Genomic DNA, 17855 nt, shown 5'->3' with positions numbered 1-17855 from the left:
TGGTCAGCTAACATCCTAGAAGGGAGTATGGCTTCTCTCTGCCTCCCACACACTGCTCCATGTCGCCGTCTTCACCCTTAGCCTCCCCCTCAGGTTAAGCAGAGCTGCACAGCTTGTCCTTGGGTTCCTGCCTCCTGCTAATCCCAGGCAAGCCTGCTGCTTTAGTGCTGGCTGCCCTGGACCCCCACACATGAATCAGGGTAGAACAGTCTAGAAAACGCAGTGCCAGGAGCACTCTCGTTTCAGCAGAGGTACAGAAGGAAGAGTCTTCATTCCTGAAGTTCATCAATAATGAGAGAAAAAAACAAAACAAAACAAAAAACAGGGAAGAGGGCGAATAGGAATCAGGTGGCGAGGGAGGGCACAAAGGCCAAACTGAAGGAGCTGGTTGCCACCAGGAACAGCTCTGGAGTAGAGGAAGGGCACAGGGGGCCAGGGCTTTGGAAGGATGATGGTGTGCAGACCAAGCAACCAGAAGGCACGGGAGTAAGGGCGTCTAGCTTGGCAGGGCCACAGGGCTGTCTTGCTGTGTCCTACCGGTCCCCTGATACCTTTGGCCTTAAGTTAGCCCGTGACTGTCTAGAAAGGCCGGCATCCAGACAGGTTAGAACATGTGTGCTGGCACCCAGACAGGTTAGAATATGTGTAGGCTCAGGGTACATGGAAGTTTCCTGTCATTGTCACCTAGGAGATGTCCCTGCTTCACAGCAGACCACAGCTAGCTTTTCATAAGCCCAAATCATACTTTTGGTTTTCTCGGACACAACCTTGAAATGTTAGCTGAGGCTGTCCTAGAACTTATGGATTCTGAGCTGACCTCAAACTCATTTCATCCTCTCAAAATACTGGGATTACAAATGTATGTCCTATGCCCACTACAGCTAGTGGCAAGCATTCAGCAGCTCAGAATCACCCAGAACTCGAGTTCCAGGGGATCTGGCCTCTGAGCTCCCAGGTACGCAAACATACGTGCAGGCAAAATACCCAAATACCCATACTTTACCTATAAAGTAAAATATGCATTTATTTTATGCATATGAGTACACTGTCACTCTCTTTAGACACATGAGAAGAGGGCATCAGATCCCATTACCAATGGTTGTGAGCCACCATGTGATTGCTTGGAATTGAACTCAAGACCTCTGGAAGAGCAGTCAGTGGTCCAGCCCAAAATAAAATAATTTTAAGATTTAAGGAATAATAAATCCTTAGCTCACTCATCATTAAGAAAACAAGAAATGAGCCGGGCATGGTGGCGCACGCCTTTAATCCCAGCACTCGGGAGGCAGAGGCAGGCGGATTTTTGAGTTCGAGGCCAGCCTGGTCTACAAAGTGAGTTCCAGGACAGCCAAGGCTACACAGAGAAACCCTGTCTCGAAAAACCAAAAAAAAAAAAAAAAAAAAAAGAAAACAAGAAATTAGCCGGGTGTGGTGGCGCACACCTTTAATCCCAGCACTCGGGAGGCAGAGGCAGGCAGATTTCTGAGTTCGAGGCCAGCCTGGTCTACAAAGTGAGTTCCAGGACAGCCAGGGCTATACAGAGAAACCCTGTCTTGAAAAACAAAACAAGACAACAAGAAATTCCTCACCCATACAATACTATGAAAACAAACCCTAGCTAGCCACTCTCATATGAAAATCTCAATTGAAGAAAACAATCTATTCTGGGCCTTAAGAGGAACATACATAGAACTAGTGAGTTTTTATGCGGACTTGACACAGGGAGGATCATCTGGGAAGAAGAAATCTTAATTGAGAACATGCTCCTATAGGGTTGGTCTTTAGGCAGAGCTGTTGGACACGCTCTTGACTGGTGGCTGATCTAAGAGGGTCCAGGTCACTGTGGGTGGTGCCAGCCCTGGGCAGGTGGCCCGGGTGGTATAAGAAAGCAGGCTGACGCCAGGCACTGCTGGCGCACACCTTTAATCCTAGCACTTGATAGGCAGAGGCAGGCAGATCTAGGACAGCCTGGTTTACAGAGTGAGTTCCAGGATAGTCAGGGCTACAGAGAAACCATGTCTTGACAAACTTGAAAAAAACAAGGAAAGAGAGAAAATTAAAAGATGGCACAAGCCAAGTAGAGCAAGCCAGTAGACAGAGTTCCTCCCGGTCTCTACTCAGTTCCTGCCTTGAATTCTCCTGACTTCCCTTCATGACAGACTGCAAGCTGTGAGCTGAAATAAACCATTCCCTCCTCAGATTGCTTTTGGCTGTGGTGTTTTATCACAGCAGTAAAAAGCTAACCAAGACATGCACATACCATCATAGTGACTTCCTTTATGCAGAATGTCCCAAGGGTGTATGTGATGGCATACACATCCTAAAATGGAGCAAGACACACTGCTGCAGCAAATGCTCTCTCTGCCTCACTACATACGGGCCCAGAAGCCAGGGGCCCACTGACCATGGACTGAAGCCTCGCGGCGACACACTAGCAAGCATACTGCCTCCCACGTCCCACTCTATCCACCGCAGGGCTGATTCACCCTTTAGACATCTTTTCAGGGCCCACATTTAAGATGGAGGGCCTTGTGATCTGACTTCTCATACTGCAGACCCCCACATTTGGCCTACTGAAACAATAGTTCTAGGTCTTCCATTAAAAACAAAAAGCAGGCTGGAAAGATGGCTCAGAGATTACCTGTGCTTGGTCCCCAGCACCCGCACTGGACAGCTCACTAGTCTTGTAACCCCAGCTCCATGGGGAAGCCAATGCTTACCTGAAGGCCCCCCGCACTCGTGTGCACACACACAACTGAAAACCAACAACCAACAACAACAACAAAACAGGCTAGGCAGTGCTGGTGCACGCCTTAAGTTCTTTCTTTCTTTTTTTTTTTTTTTTAAAGATTTATTTATTTATTCTATGTAAGTACATTGTAGCTGTCTTCAGATACCCCAGAAAAGGGAGTCAGATCTCATTACGGATGGTTGTGAGCCACCATGTGGTTGCTGGGATTTGAACTTAGAACCTTCGGAAGAGCAGTCGGGTGCTCTTACCAGCTGAGCCATCTCACCAGCCCTTTTTTTTTTTTAATGCCTTAAGTTCTTAAGTTCTAGTGCTCAAGAGGCAGAGGCAGGCAGATTCCTGTGAGTTTGAGGTCAGCCTGGTCTACAGAGGAAGTTCCAGGACAGCCAGGGTTGTAGACAAACCCTGTCTTGAAAAAACAAACAACAACAACAACACAGAATAAAACAAGGAGAAACAGGCTTGTTTCCAAAGTGGCTCTTCTGTGAAGTCCCTGACCTGAAAGCTCACATGACCACAGCCACGCCCCCTCTTCATTTGAGTCACTGGCTTAAGGCAAGGCTGGGATGAGACCATGAGACCAGATGTTCATGGACGAGATTCCAGAGAGAGGAGGTGTGACATGGAAGGAAGGCGGAGGTCTGGCTGCTGTGCAGCCCTAGCACAGTCCAAGAGCACGCTGGTCTTCCGAGCCAGCCTAGGTCAGTGGTAGTCAGTCATCATGCTTGCTTCTGAGCAGGAAAAGATCCCGACCTGGCCAAGCCCAGCCCCGTCTGTTCCCACATATCAGGTCTCCTGGGACAGTTCTTACTACTCCTTGCTCAGCGGGAGGTGCCTCCTGTCCTTGCCTGCGTTCCGCCGCCTCTTTCGACTCAGGAAACTCTCCAGCTTCTTGCTGCGTCTCAGCTCCTTGAACTTCTCAGCCAGGGCCAGCTGCCGCTGCTCAGCTACACAAGAAGCAAGCAAGCTGGTGAGTGACGGAGCCTCAGTTCCTGACCCGACACCGGGAACCCTTTATGTTGAGCCACCCTGGTGGGAGCTCACGGGTGTATGAGGGACAGACACACCTTGTTGTATGTCCTGCTGCTGATCACACAACTCTGTGGGCGCTAGGCAAGGAGCTACAGCACTAGTCCAGTATGCCGGCCTTTTTTTCCCCCTAGTGCTAGAAACTGAATCCAGGTCTTCACTCATCCTAGACAAGTGTGGTACACTGAGCTATCGAGTACTGCTACCTAAACAAACTTTCTTTTCTTTTTTAAAAATTTATTTGTTATTATATCTAACTACACTGTAGCTGTCTTCAGATGCACCAGAAGAGGACGTCAGATCTGATTACAGATGGTGACTTGAACTCAGGACCTTTGAAAAAGCAGTTGGTGCTCTGTCTTAGTCAGGGTTTCTATTCCTGCACAAACATCATGACCAAGAAGCAAGTTGGGGAGGAAAGGGTTTATTCAGCTTACACTTCCATACTGCTGTTCATCACCAAAGGAAGTCAGGACTAGAACTAAAGCAGGTCAGGAAGCAGGAGCTGATGCAGAAGCCATGGAGGGATGTTCATTACTGGCTTGCTCAGCCTGCTTTCTTATAGAACCAAGACTACCAGCCCAGGGATGGTCCCACCCACAAGGGGCCTTTCCCCCTTGATCACTAATTGAGAAAATGCCTTACAGTTGGGTCTCATGGAGGCATTTCCTCATCTGAAGCTCCTTTCTCTGTGATAACTCCAGCTGTGTCAAGTTGACACAAAACTAGCCAGTACAGTGCTCTTAACCACTGAGCCATCTCTCCGGCCCCCCCTAACTTTTTTTTCTTTGAGGTAGGTCTTACTTTGCAGCCTCATCTGATCTGGAACTCACTATGTAGACCAGGCTGGCCACAAACTCCAAGATCTGCCTGCCTCTGCCACCCAAGTGTGCACCACTATCAGCCCAAAGCTAACATTTTGGGGTTTTTTTTTTTGTTTTTTGTTTTTCGAGACAGGGTTTCTCTGTATAGCCCTGGCTGTCCTGGAACTCACTCTGTAGACCAGGCTGGCCTCGAACTCAGAAATCGCCTGCCTCTGCCTCCCAAGTGCTGGGATTAATGGCGTGCGCCACCACATCCGACTCTAAGCTAGCGCTTTTTAAAAAAGATTCATTTATTTTATGTATATGAGTACATTGTGGCTGTTTTCAGACGCACCAAAAGGGGGCATCAAATCCCATTACAGATGGTTGTGAGCCATCATGTGGTTGCTGGGAATTGAACTCACAACCTCTGGAAGAACAGTCAGTCCTCTTAACTGCTGAGCCATCTCTACAGGTAAGCTAACTTTTTATGACTCAAATCTTATTCAACTAAACCAAGTGTGGGCTCCTTTGTGCCTGGACAAGCAGGAGAGTGGTGACAATCATGACGACAGTCTCTGTCTGTCTGTCTGTCTCACACACACACCCCGTCTCTCATGTATCCTTGGACAGCCTTCACCTTCCCATTCTCCTGCCTTTGCTCTTCTGCAAGCATAGGCCACTCTCCTTGTTTCAGGTGATGCTAGGGGTGGAACTGAGGGCTTCCTGCATGCTAGGCGAGCACTCTACCGACCACGCTACACCCACACCCACACCCACACACAGAGACATCATCTAACTCGAGATACAGGATGGTCACGAGACTCTTGGCTGCTATTTCTACTTCCCTGCAGGTCCCCATGGTCTTCCTACAGGAGCTCGTGGGTCCCAGCACAAAACCCAGCACAGGCTACCCCTAGGCTTTCCAGAGCTTGGCCCCACTCACATTTCTTCAGGAAGTATGGCCGATGGCCCTGCTGTGCCAGAGCCCGGCGCTCCTGCTTCAAGGCCAAGCGCAGCTCCTGCTGCTGCTTGCGTTCCTGCTGTGCCATCTCTTGCTGCTCCTGAGGACACAGGTGGGGTGGGGACAGTGAGGGACTGACCTACCGGAACTCTGAACCACCTCACCTGCAGCCAGCACCCACACCCTCACCATCCGCTGAAGCAGCTGCTGCAGTTTCTCGTGCTCCTCCCCTGAGCGCTGCTTCTTCAACTGTTTTTTCACAAGCTGCATGTTGGAAAATGAGTAACACGGTTAACATTCTGCAGCGAGCACTGTTAGAAAAGGTTCCCATAAATAGGAAAACACACAATGTGGTCGGTGCTAGGGATCTGAGTCTAGCACAGCACTAAACACATGTGCTAGCACTGAGCAATAGCTCCCAGCCCTTCGCCTTGTTAGTAGCCACTTGTGTGTGTGTGTGTCTCTCTCTCTCTCAAATAATTGTGTAGGTCTATGCACACACATTAAATGGGCAGAGGCCATAGGGCTACAGGCACACACACTGACCTCACAGGCTGTCCATGTGGGTTTTGGAAATTTTGACTCAGGCTTGCATACTCTTAGCCACTAAGCCACATTTTTACACCTGTCTCTCTGTCTCTCTTTGTGTGTGTGTGTGCGTGCACGTGTGTCTGTCTGTCTGTCTTTTAGGGTTTTTGTTTTTGAGAAAGGGTTTCTCTTTGTAGTCCTAGCTGTCCTGAAACTAACTTGCTCTGTAAAGCAAGCTAGCCTTGAACTCACAGATCTGCCTTCCTCTGTCTCTCCCAAACACCACCACTACCTGGCTCTTTTTTATCCCCCCCACTCCCCAAAACAGAGTTTCTCTGTGTAGCCTTGGGCTGTCCTAGAACTCACTCTATAGACCAAGCTGGCCTCCAACCCACAGAGATCCGCCTGTCTCTGCCTCCCAAGTGCTGGAATTAAAGGTGTGAGTCACTACTGCCCAGACTTTTTTATCCTTCTCATGGTTAGAAAACTCAAGCAGCCGAACGTGGTTTTAGGATAGACAGGGCTACCAAGAGACACTGTTAAAAAAACAAAGAAAGGGGCTGGTGAGATGGCTCAGTGGGTAAGAGCACCCGACTGCTCTTCCAGAGGTCCAGAGTTCAAATCCCAGCAACCACATGGTGGCTCACAACCATCCGTAATGAGATCTGGCGCCCTCTTCTGGAGTGTCTGAGGACAGCTACAGTGTACTTACATGTAATAAATAAATAAATCTTAAAAAAAAATATTTAAAAAAAAAAAAAACAAAGAAAGAAGGGAGGGAGGGAGGGAAGGAAGGAAGGGAGGAAGGAAGGAAGAAAACCAAACCAACCAAAGCAAAGCTGGTAAAACAGCGAGTAAAGGCACTTGGCACACAAGCCCAGTGGCCTGCCTTGAATCTGAAACCGCGAGATGAAGGAGAGAGCTGACACTCTGAAGTTATCCTGACTGCTGACACTCAGGGAGGTGACACATGCAGACCTACACACACTACTCAATAACTAATGAAGCCACTTTACGCTAAGTGCCATCAGTCAGGAACAGAAAGACGATGATCCTATGTTGTTCTGTGGAAAAGCCACAGCTGCTTGCAAACAGAGAAGAGTGGCTGTGGGCGCCTGCACAGAGTGTGGGACGGGCTGCACAGGGAGAGTTAGTTAACGGGCAGAGGGGTGCAGCTGCACAGAAAGGGTTCCCAAAGTTTAACAGGACACAGGATAACTATGGCTGACAAGTAACTTCATCTCATATTCTGTTTAATCTACCTACCTATTTATTTATTTATTTATTTATTTTGAGGTAGGGAAATGAGGTTTCATGGCCTGGGGTAGCTTTAAATTCTCTACCTTCCTGACTCAGTTCCCAAAGTAGCTGGATCATAGATTATAGACGAGTGCCACTGAGCCTAGCTTACTTGAGTATTTCAAAACAGCCAATGAGAGGATTCTGAGAGTTCCAACATGAAACAATGACGACGTGAGAGGTGATAGTATGGCAGTAACTTTTTTTTTTGGCTTTTTTTTTTTTTTGCTTTTTTCGAGACAGGGTTTCTCTGTGTAGCCCTGGCTGTCCTGGAACTCACTTTGTAGACCAGGCTGGCCTCGAACTCAGAAATCTGCCTGCCTCTGCCTCCCCAGTGCTGGGATTAAAGGCGTGCGCCAGCCACCACTGCCCGGCTACAGTAGTTACTTTGATCATTATGAAGACATGTACTGACACGCCGTCCTATCCCACAGGCGTTAGTAATGACCATCAACTTAATAAGTAACTGAAGCACAGGGAGGGAAGCCAACGTGATCACAGCCACAGAACCAACTTACAGCCAAAGATTCCCCCCCCCCAGGACGCATCCCGCCTCCTTCTCCCGACGGGCCAGCAGGCAGTCGGTTCCCCCTCCACGTGTACACAGCAGCCTCACACTACACACCTGCTTCTCCTTGGCTCGGATATCATTCAGGAACTGGTAAGTTTTGTCAAACACTTCCGGGTTATAGTCCCCTGACAGATCATCAAAGCGGGGGTCTCGGGCGACCTTTGCAAAACACAGAGAGAATATAATCCGCTTGTTTGAGTCTCCTGTCTCCAAGGAAGTCCTCGTTCCCTGCTCTTTCCTCACCTTTTTACTGATGGGCACCACCTGACGTAAGAATGGCACCCGGACTTTGGCTGACATTTCCAGAGGCCTGAGGAGAAATGAAAGGCCAGGGTAAGTGAGCTGCCATCTTGGAGAAGGGCGACATCTGTCAAAGTCCCGGGAAGTTTTTAACTCTGTGGGCAGGCTTTGGTCCTCACCGGTGCTTATCGGCGACACACACGGGTTGTCGGGGGCTTTGCGTTTTAGTGCTGTTTTCAGCTACCAATTGTTTGTGTGCCTTGGGTCTCCCTTGGCCCGGTAATCTCAACAGCTCCTCAAATGACATGTCAGATGTGTCTGCTGCAGGAAAAGGTCACACAACTCCGGTCAGTACCTCCCCACTGTAGGAAAAGTCTTCATCGGGCTAGGTTCAGAATATGAAAAAAAAAAAAACGCCCTGCAAGGCCACACCACCTGAGTTAGAGCCTGGAGTCACATGGTGTAGGGAGGGGACAGACTAACCAAAGCTGTCTTCTGAGCTCCACATCCTCTTTGTAACACACACACACACACACACATCAGATACGTAGCAAAGACCATCCTTACTTGCTAGGCAGCACTGGTCGCCAAGGTGCTACTCTGTAATGTTGCTGACAGGATCTCTCTGTGCAGCCCTGGCTGTCCTGGAACTTCCTTTGTAGACCAGGCCTGCCTCTGCCTCTAGAGCTCTGGGATTAAAAAGGCATGTGCCACCACCTCCTGGCCAGAACCTATTTATCTTTGCATAGTAAAAAGGAGTCTCACTTATCACTCCCTGTGCTAATTTTCATGGTATTCTGAACTCAACGCTCTCCAGTGACTTCCATCTCGCTCAACTTGGAAGTCACTGTGTCAAAGGGTCTCAACCTGTGAGCCTCACCTCCTTTGGGGAAGGTGTCCAAAGCCCCTTTCATAGGGGTTGCCTAAGACCATCAGAAAACATATATTACTATTCATAACAGTAGCAAAAATCACAGTTATGAAGTAGCAACAAAATAACTTTACGGTTGGGGTCACCAGTGTCACAGCATTAGGAAAGTCGAGAATCACTGGAATATGTAGACCAAGCTCCTTTGGAGTGCACAAGAATCTGGCAGGCATGCCTCTGCCTCTCGAGTGCTGGCCAGGCGTGTGCTAACCCGCCTGGCTAAATGCCCTTTCTACAGGTTAAGTGGACCGACAACGAACTTTTTGCTTTGCTGTTTGGTTATTCTTTATTTCAAGTGCACGCATACAGTTCAGTTAGTCGCATCCCGCCCGACTAGACTCAGGAAGAGCCCGAATCCTCCCTTTAAGAATATGTCCAGGCCTGGCCCGGAGACTTAAGACCTATAAAAAAAACAGCACTTGGTACCAAGGCAGGGCGGCCAAGAGTTCGAAACTGGCCTGGGCCACACTATGAGACATCCCCGCCCTCCGTACCCCGCCCACACCCACGTTCCAAACCAAACCAAACCACGAAACTTCTCCCCAAGTCGTAAAGCGGGAAGCACCCGCTCTTCTCGGCCTCCATTGAACCGCGGCGCTCGGGGAGGCTTCTGTTCCGGCAGCCAAACGCCTCCCGCTCACCCCAGCCTTCGGCCCTCACCCTTCGGCCGGCCGCCAGTCACCTCCCCGCCCTCCATAGCACGGTGAGGACCTTCGGCCCCGGCCTTAGCACTAGAACCAGCCTTCCGCATGTCTTCCGTAGTCCGGGTTGAAAACTTGCACGACTTCCGCTCACGACGAGCTCCCGCGTCCCACCCTTTCCGGAAGCCTGAGCCAATGTGCTGAGGGTTCTGCCAGAAGCACCGCCCCGCAGCCGTAGAACTTCACGACGGGGGCGGGTTAGGCAGCGGAGAGGCTGCCAGGCTCAGTGGCATCGGGTTTCCTTCAGATGCTTGGCCCTGAAGCCAGAACCGCAAGGGTGGCCCCCTTTGCCTCCGCCCCTCTATCGTAGTCGCCAGAAATAGGACACGTTTGGAGGTTTTAGGTTTTATAAAGTCAGAGCTGCCTGAGCTTCAGGGGTACAGCAACAGCTCAAGGAAGGGTGAAGCTGTCTGTTGGTCCCCACCACCGCGGGTTGGGGAGGGGGTTTCATGCCAACAGCCGAGGCTCCTCTCAGCTCCTGGGCGATGCTCAAGCAGGGAGAGGGTGGTCACGGGGAGAGGGAGGCTCCTGAGGCTCCAACACTGCTGGCTTCTTCTCCCACTCCTGTCCCTTTCCAGTACACACAGCCTGGCTACCCTGCCAGCCTGGGGCAGAGCAAAGGCCCAGGAGCGGTGGAGGGAGGTGGATGGGGACAGAGCACCAAGGGAAGGGGCCCTCGGCCCAAGGAGGGAGGGAAATGCCCTCCCCCCAAAAAACTCCCCACTGAATTCACAGCACAGAAAACACCTCTAGTCCATCAACTCCACGTGGAGGTATACTGAGTCCAGGGTCCAAAGGGGCAGGCGGGTGAGACGGGCAGGGGCAATGAAGACAAGAGTGGGTTCAGGAGGGGAGGCAGCATAAACTTCCTAGCCATGGGAGGAGACAATGGGGCGGCTGATATTGCTGTTGGTGGTCATGGCGTTGAGCTCCCACCTGGAAAGGTGAACAATGGGCAGAGAAGACCTAAGAGGTGGTCTCTATAACAACAAAGCTATGACACAGCACCCTCCAAACTCCCACAGCGGGGTTAATCACAGACCCCACCCACCACTACATCTCTCACCTCCTACTCAACCACCTCCAAGTTCTTTGGGATTTCCTGTTTATGTTTATACAGACTTCTGAACCTAAGCACCTGGCTCATGTGTACCCATTTTAGTAAACACCCCAGCGTACCTCTCCTGTTCTGCAGCCAGCCAGGCAGCACCTTCCCCTCATCCTTACCAGAGCACCCATCCCTTGTTGCCAATTTCCCTTATTTTAAGGCCCTGATTCAGACCTCCTGTTCTCCCTAAACTTTGGGACCTAAAGACTTTCCCATCCACCCCACCAACTTAAAGTATGCTTCCCACATCACTTTCATTTTACAAAAACTTAAGTCTTCCTTGTACCAGGACTCTAAGCCCTGTATTGAGCATTAAGGTATTCCCACCCGTGTTAAACTGGGGCCAGTCTGGGATTCATTCTTTGAATTGGTGATTCTGTCACCAAAGGACACAGAGACCTTAACAAGCAAGAATTAGCCGGGCGTGGCGGCGCACGCCTTTGATCCCAGCACTCGGGAGGCAGAGGCAGGCGGATTTCTGAGTTCGAGGACAGCCTGGTCTACAGAGTGAGTTCCAGGACAGCCAGGGCTATACAGAGAAACCCTGTCTCGGGAAACCAAAAAATAAAATTTAAATAAATAAATAAATAAAACAACCTGGCTCAAGGAGGCAGGAATGTCTCAGAACGACCAAGAGGAGGCAATGTCACATGGAGTGACTTTTGGTGCTCAATTTGAACTCAATACGGGCAAGAAATAGGAACCTCTCTCCATTCCTGACCTAAGGGAGTCCAGAAACTCTTCAACTTTTTACTTTGTAGTCAACCCTGAAATCTAGTCAGTCACTCTCAAAATACATCACGAAAACAAACAAAACTATGTAGGGCAGCAGAGCTTCTGAGCATGGCTCAAACAATCCAGAGTGTTTTCTTCCAGAGCTGACAGCTGTCACGTGATGGCAGCACCTTTACCTCCTTGTTCCTCACAAAACTCCCTCCAGCAGACAGAACTGTGCTGCTGCAGGCCATTGGTTAAGACCTAATCAGGTCACACCTGTGCTGGCCACTCACCCTTAACCAAGCCCTCCCTCCTCTGCAGCCACCTGCCTTACCTGATGTCATGGGGCAGACAGGACTGGTCCAGGTTATACTGAATCACCGCCAGCTTACACAGAGTCTTCAGACTCGGACCTGTATTGGAGGAGTTGGAGGTCAGTCAGAGCAGGGAAAGGTCCCATCCTGCTCACCACCCAGAGACAGAGAACCTGACAGTAGAAGCCCCTCAGAAATAAGCACTTACTGAAGTCCAAGATGTGTAAGTCAGAATGATCTATGAGGTCAAATTCATCCCCCAGGCCTTCCTCGGGAGAGGGGCTGTACAGAGAGAAAGACGTAGGTGCTGGGACTACCCACAGACCCTCACTCAGATGCCACCCTCTGATGTTACAGACAGGCCCTTTCCCGAGTTCACCGCCCCGCCCCCCTCCCCACTCTAACCTGGTACCGCCAAAGAGGACAATCTTATCACCAACAATACAGCAACACTGGCGGCGGCGGGGACACGGTCCTTTCCCCTTTGGTTCAATCTTCTTCCAGGTAAAGGACCCTAAGGAGAGGTTCCTAGAGGTTCACTACCTGGCCAACCTAGACACCTACATAACCTAGACCACTTCAGCCCACCCCTTACTCAGGGTTATTCTTCTCCCACCTCAACTGTTCCTCCCCCCCCCACCCCAAAGTCTTTACCAGGATTAAACTTCCAGAGGTCATGGAAATGCCGATTCAGCCTTGCATTGTAGCCACCAAAGATGTACAGCTCTCCATTGTAGCCAACTGGAAGGGCAGAGACATGTCAAAAGAGAATGGAGTTGCACAGGGGCAGGTACCAAAAAATAACAGACACTCACAGGCTGAATGGCTCCTGCGCCCCTCAGGCAGCACCGGCGTGTGAGGACAGTCGAGCCAGGCCTCCGTTCTGGTATCAAAGACTCGAATTCGATTACAGTAGATCTCATTGTTGGAATGAAATGGCCCAAAGCGGTCTGCACGGCCCCCGAAGACATACATGTGATTGCCCAGCATTGTGGCTGAGTGGAAGTCCCTCCACCGTGCAGGATTGCCCTAGCCAAGAACAGAGAGATGGGGAAAGGAGTCAGCCTGGGCTCGGGCAGGAGAAACTCACTGAGCTATTCCAGCCAAGGGTGGGGATCTGAGAGACCAAAGAGCAGACCTTTGTACAAACAAGAGTCCATGTCATGGTGCTGGTATCCAGCTTGTGGATGTCGTTGGAAAAGCAGTCGGCCTGAGCAACGGAAGGTAGAAAACTGTCACTGGTTAGTTACTCTGAAACCCTCCTCCTGCCACTTAAATGGAGTCAATGGTTACTCTGTGGCCTATTCTTCCACTTAAAAGTCTCTTGGTCCCCCATGCTAAATTTCTCTCTCTTTTCTTCCTTTTGTTATAAAACAAGTTTTTTTTCCAGACTTACCAACTGTTCATATCCCCCAAAAATGTACATGATCTTGCCCAGGACACAAGCTGAATGTCCATCCCGTGCCCCAGGAACTGTTCCTGACACTCGGGGTGTAGACCACTTGTGAGTATCTTTTGAGAGAGGTAAGAGAATGACAGGTCAGCTGACACACCGGCCTCAATTCTGGCCTTCCGTTCTCCAGCACTCTCCCCAACCCCCCCTTTCCCAGGTCCAAGGTGTCATTTGAGACCCATACTCACTGACATCAAAGGCGTAGAGTACGTTGCAGGCCCCTTCAGTGTCATTGCGCCCACCCCAAAGGAAAACGGTGTCATCAATGAGGACGGTTGAGTGCCCATACCGCATGTAGGGAACGACAGGAGCCTGCCCTCGGACGGCAGGCCTCACTGGGGGCAGCTTTGTCCAACGCAAGGACACTGTGGATACAGCTCTCCTCAGCCCTGGGAACCTCCTTTCAAACTGCCACCTTGTCCCAAACCAACCACTCTTACCCAACCCCCTTGCCGCAGAGACCACCACTGCTCTTCATTCAGGTGCCCACTACCTCCCGTGGTGTAGGGACTCCAGAAAGACACAGGACTGGCTTACCAGCATTGAAAATGTGCACATCTATCTGCCGTAGTGTTTCGTAGTCTTCCCCAGAGCAGTAACCCCCGAAGGAATAGACTCGGTGCCCGACAGCCACTGCAGCATGGTTCACCCTGCGGGGCCCGCCCTCCAGATGCACTGTCCACCGTAACATCCCCTGGGCCACAGGTTACAGGAACATGCCCCCCCGGCACGGCCTGCTGCCTCTGCTACCTGTACACAAGTCAGCACCACGGGTTCCTCAGATGAGCTTCACTGTGGCTGCCCAGGACCAGTCTTTGCCTCTAAGTGCCACCCCAGTGGCCCTCCCACACCACCCCGCTACAGGGACACTGATCACAGCTCAGGTGGCTGGCCCTGCCCCAGGAGAGCCGCAGAGGTCAAGGAGCTTGCCCTGGCCCTGTGTTCTCCCACAGTGAAGGGTGGGGCCACCTTAACCTGACTGCCAGCTCAGAATCTGGTGATCATGACTGGCCCCCCCCATCAACTCCACCCTATCCCTGGTTTGGAACAAGCTCCAAGCCCCCAGCCTCCCAGCCCTTTTCCATACTGGGTGTGTTCTTGTATCTGGCTCTGTTTACCGCCACCTCTCTAAGAATTTCCCTCCATCTCTTAAAGGTAAGGATCTCAAAATACCCACAGCTATTAATAGCCCGGCCAGCCCCAGACAGTCCACTGAGAGCTGGCATGGGGGCTTTAAAGTAAAAAGGAGCTTTAGGCTTTCAGAGGAGAACAGTGTCCCTACCTAGGACAGGGAACTCCATGTAACCATGGTTGATTAGCCCCTCACAGAGCGTTCTTGTCAAGCTGATCCGTTGTCCCTGGGGTCACCCAGGGTGTCTACAGGCACGAGGAGTTCCTTTGACAGCTGTGGCTCGTATGCTGCCAGGACTAGAAACTTAAGCCAGAAAGGTACGTGTATACTGAGAGTCGGGGGCAGGGAGGAGTGCCCTCAACTTTCTCAGCCTGACTATTGTTAGCAAACATGCCACTTCCAGCAGCCCTGCCCCTGTCTGGGTCTCTAGAGGAGAGATGGGGTGGGAGTGTAGATTGGAAAGAGGAAAGAAAGCAAAAATGCCTTTGGGCAGGACAAGAGAAAGCCCCAAAGATGAGAGGGACCATGGCCTCGTAAAGACAGCCAGCCAGCCTAGTGATAACGGGTTATCTGAGAGCTTTTTCAGGCAAATCTTTTTGCAACTAGCGATGCCTTTGCCAGGAGACATCTGCTGGGTTTGGGTGATCATCCACTTCCTGTTCAAAAATCCTTGGCAGGGAGGAAAAACCTCGGGAGTGGGGGGTGCACCTCAAGCAAAGGAGGTTCCCTTCAAGGGGACAGACACGGCTTTCATCAACTGCCCCCGCAACCTTTCACTGTATACTTTAAGTCGCCATCTCTCTCAATGTGAAACAGCAGCAGCCAAAAGTTAAAACTGTTCCTTCATTACTCCGGCTCTTCAATCTGTGCTTATCAGAGAAAGAGGACTGAAAGCTTAAGAATCCAAGTCCAAGGCACGCGTGGCTGGGGCACGGAGGCAGGGGGATGTCTGTGTAATTAAGGTCAGCCACCTGGGTCTACCCAGTAAGTCCCAAATTAGCCAGAGCTACAAGAACCTGTCTCAAAAACAAACGAAAAAAAAAAATAGAGAAAGAAAGGAAAGAATGTGGTGGTGGAGAGCCTATCATCTTCCTTCATATCTTTTACTCTCCTTTGAAAGTATGTCCAGATAAAACGACAACGCACAAAGATAAGACTACAATCCCAGTGGCAGATGGAGGAAGACTCCATCTTCCTAAGGAGAACTCGGAGTCTCCAGCATTTCCCACCAATAGGTCATTTTCAACATCCCAGCCCCTGAGGTCGGCTTCCCCTCCCTGCTCGCGCCCCTTCCCTTCTTAATCTCCCGAGAGCCCTGCAGTTAGTTCCTCCTCCCACCACTTCAAGGTCCACACTAGAGCCCTCTAACTCGTCTACGTTCACGAAGGGAAGCAAGCCATTCTTATCCCCTGCCAACCATACTGCTCTGTGAATGAGACTGGACTCCGGTTGTAGTCCCCCTTTCTCAGCCGCCCCTCCCCCACGAGGCCACACTGCCCCCTCCCCCTGCCATTATGCTCAGCTTCCTGATTCTCTTCGGAACCCACTTGTCCACTTCTCTCAGCGCTTCCTCCAGCCACCAGGTCTCTCCCACCCGACTCCAGGCCATTTTCCCCCAACCCTTCCGCGGCCCATTAACACTCCTCTTTCCCAGCATCCTCCTAGCTCCCGCCCCACCCCCAGCTCATCCTTCTCCGCCCCTCCCCCGCGGCCCCAGCCGTAGGCAATGGGCGTCGCCTGTCCCTTCAATTTTCCTCATCCCCCAACCCATCCCAGGCTACCTGCCAGGCCGGGCCGGGGTGGGGCCGCGGGTCCTCGCGCTGCCAGCAGCCTAGAACCCGTTGCCCGCCAACCGATTCCTCGGTCCCCAACGAGATAAACACTGCCAGACTTCGTCCTTCCGGCGGGCAGCGGGATGCGCACGTGCAGTGAGAATTCCCGGCCCGACAGCTTCAGGGACTTGTAGTCCACGAATTATCCCAGGGCCGAAAGATGGGGGGGGGGGGGGGCGGCGCGGGGGGCCGGTTTGTGCGCATGCGCAGAACACCAGCTCACGTCGCGCGCCTGAGGGTCACTGGGTAATGTAGTTCTTTGTGGTCCGGGCAGGGGATGGCGGAGGCGGGGCAAGAGGCGGACTTGTCGTCCTCGCTTGCGTCAGTCTCGGGCACGGGGCGGGGCTGGAGGACTAAGAGCCCCAGCATGTCCTGCCCCGCCGGAAGTGAAGGTGCGGGTCCGGCTGTGGGCTCTGAGAGGGTGAGGCGCGAGGAAATACCAACGCCGAGAATCAGTGGGGCGGGTAGGGGACGCTGTAGCTGGGGCCATTGAAGGGGAGACCCTGGGCCTGAAGGTTTTTTTGCCAGGCGGTACTGCACTCCCCCGGAATAGAGGGGATGAGGGGCGGGGACGCGTTATGGTGGGTAGCCTGGCGACCAGCAGTTACCTCCAGAGGAGGGGCGTGGTGAGAGGGGTGAGGTTCTGGGAAGAGGTGAAACCCTCCGGTTGTCGGTTCATTTAGGAATCGGGCGAGTTAAAGACGTGTGTGCTCCAGCTCAATATGAGAACCCAAACTTGAGACAAGGAGGCAGGAGAGACGGGAGGAAGATGAAAGTCCCATGCGAGAGGGAAGTGGGTGGCTGAACGTGAAAGGAGACCTGGTTTCATCCCATCCCTATCCCGCCTTTCTGTCCCTGCAGCCCCTGCCCGGATGGCAGCAGTAGTTCTAGGGGGAGACACCATGGGCCCTGAGCGTATCTTCCCCAATCAGACTGAGGACTTAGGGCCGCATCAGGGTCCTACAGAAGGAACTGGGGATTGGAGCAGTGAAGAACCCGAGGAAGAGCAGGAGGAAACAGGAGCAGGCCCAGCAGGCTACTCGTACCAGCCCCTCAATCAAGACCCTGAACAAGAAGAGGTGGAATTGGCACCAGTGGGTGAAGGAGAAGATGGAGCTGCTGACATCCAAGATCGGATTCAGGTATATGGTGGAGGAAGTTGTTACTAAGCAGATGAGATGGAATGTACCAACAGCTGTTTATCATAATGGCAGGGGGAGGGGCGCCTAACAAATTATCTTTTCTGTGGTTCTGCAGGCCCTGGGGCTTCATCTGCCAGACCCTCCCTTGGAGAGTGAGGATGAAGATGAGGAGGGAGCCGCCGCATTGAGCAGCCACAGCTCTATCCCCATGGACCCAGGTACAAAAACAACCAAAACTCATTCCTTCATTTAGAAATAATTACCAAGAAAACAGAGTCGTTTAAAACTAGTAAGAACTGGGCATGGTGGTGCACACCTTTAATCCCAGCGCTCATGAGGCAGAGG

The 17855-nt window shown here is 51.6% G+C and overlaps 3 protein-coding genes across 13 annotated transcripts in view; 1 reads left to right on the top strand and 2 right to left on the bottom strand.

Annotated features, from left to right (window-relative positions):
- Positions 1–3191: 3191 nt before the first annotated feature.
- On the bottom strand, positions 3192–9912 carry Rrp36 (ribosomal RNA processing 36). Of its 4 annotated transcripts, none has more exons than XM_021186275.3 (7): positions 9772–9912; positions 8363–8504; positions 8187–8253; positions 7998–8102; positions 5735–5809; positions 5528–5645; positions 3192–3696 (listed from the first exon to the last, which is right to left on the bottom strand). In XM_021186275.3, exons 1-7 carry the CDS (start codon positions 9860–9862, stop codon positions 3560–3562), a joined length of 735 nt encoding a protein of 244 aa, XP_021041934.1. In that variant the 5' UTR covers positions 9863–9912; the 3' UTR covers positions 3192–3559. The 4 variants fall into 4 exon arrangements, with proteins under 4 accessions (XP_021041934.1, XP_029327449.1, XP_085689397.1 ...); XM_029471589.2 differs by having other exon boundaries at positions 9823–9908; XM_085833271.1 differs by having other exon boundaries at positions 9753–9869.
- Positions 9913–10141: 229 nt separating this feature from the next.
- Positions 10142–16524, bottom strand: Klhdc3 (kelch domain containing 3). 3 transcript variants are annotated; one of them, XM_021186273.2, is made up of 12 exons: positions 16318–16524; positions 14687–14839; positions 13942–14154; positions 13593–13769; positions 13348–13463; positions 13090–13161; positions 12767–12980; positions 12606–12692; positions 12357–12465; positions 12160–12233; positions 11972–12050; positions 10142–10748 (listed from the first exon to the last, which is right to left on the bottom strand). In XM_021186273.2, the coding sequence occupies exons 3-12, from the start codon at positions 14093–14095 to the stop codon at positions 10682–10684; spliced, it is 1149 nt and encodes a 382-aa protein (XP_021041932.1). In that variant the 5' UTR covers positions 14096–14154; positions 14687–14839; positions 16318–16524; the 3' UTR covers positions 10142–10681. The 3 variants fall into 3 exon arrangements, with proteins under 3 accessions (XP_021041932.1, XP_021041933.1, XP_029327446.1); XM_021186274.3 differs by lacking the exon at positions 16318–16524 and adding an exon at positions 16084–16181; XM_029471586.2 differs by lacking the exon at positions 14687–14839 and having other exon boundaries at positions 16318–16523.
- Positions 14831–17855, top strand: part of Mea1 (male-enhanced antigen 1) — a 3741-nt gene continuing 716 nt past the window's right edge. Inside the window, exons 1-3 of one of the 6 annotated variants that reach the window (XM_029471592.2) lie at positions 14831–14853; positions 17230–17510; positions 17626–17728. In XM_029471592.2, the coding sequence (XP_029327452.1) occupies positions 17241–17510; positions 17626–17728 (373 nt within the window). In that variant the 5' untranslated portion in view covers positions 14831–14853; positions 17230–17240. The other 5 variants (XM_021186282.3, XM_021186279.3, XM_021186278.2 and 2 more) reach the window with 5 other exon arrangements.

Source organism: Mus caroli, unplaced genomic scaffold (assembly GCF_978045245.1).
Source record: "Mus caroli unplaced genomic scaffold, Mus_caroli_1 scaffold_18, whole genome shotgun sequence".
Classification (NCBI taxonomy): Eukaryota; Metazoa; Chordata; class Mammalia; order Rodentia; family Muridae; genus Mus; species Mus caroli.
The sequence above is the reverse complement of the archived record's forward strand: the minus strand, read 5'-3'. Positions and strand labels throughout refer to the sequence as shown.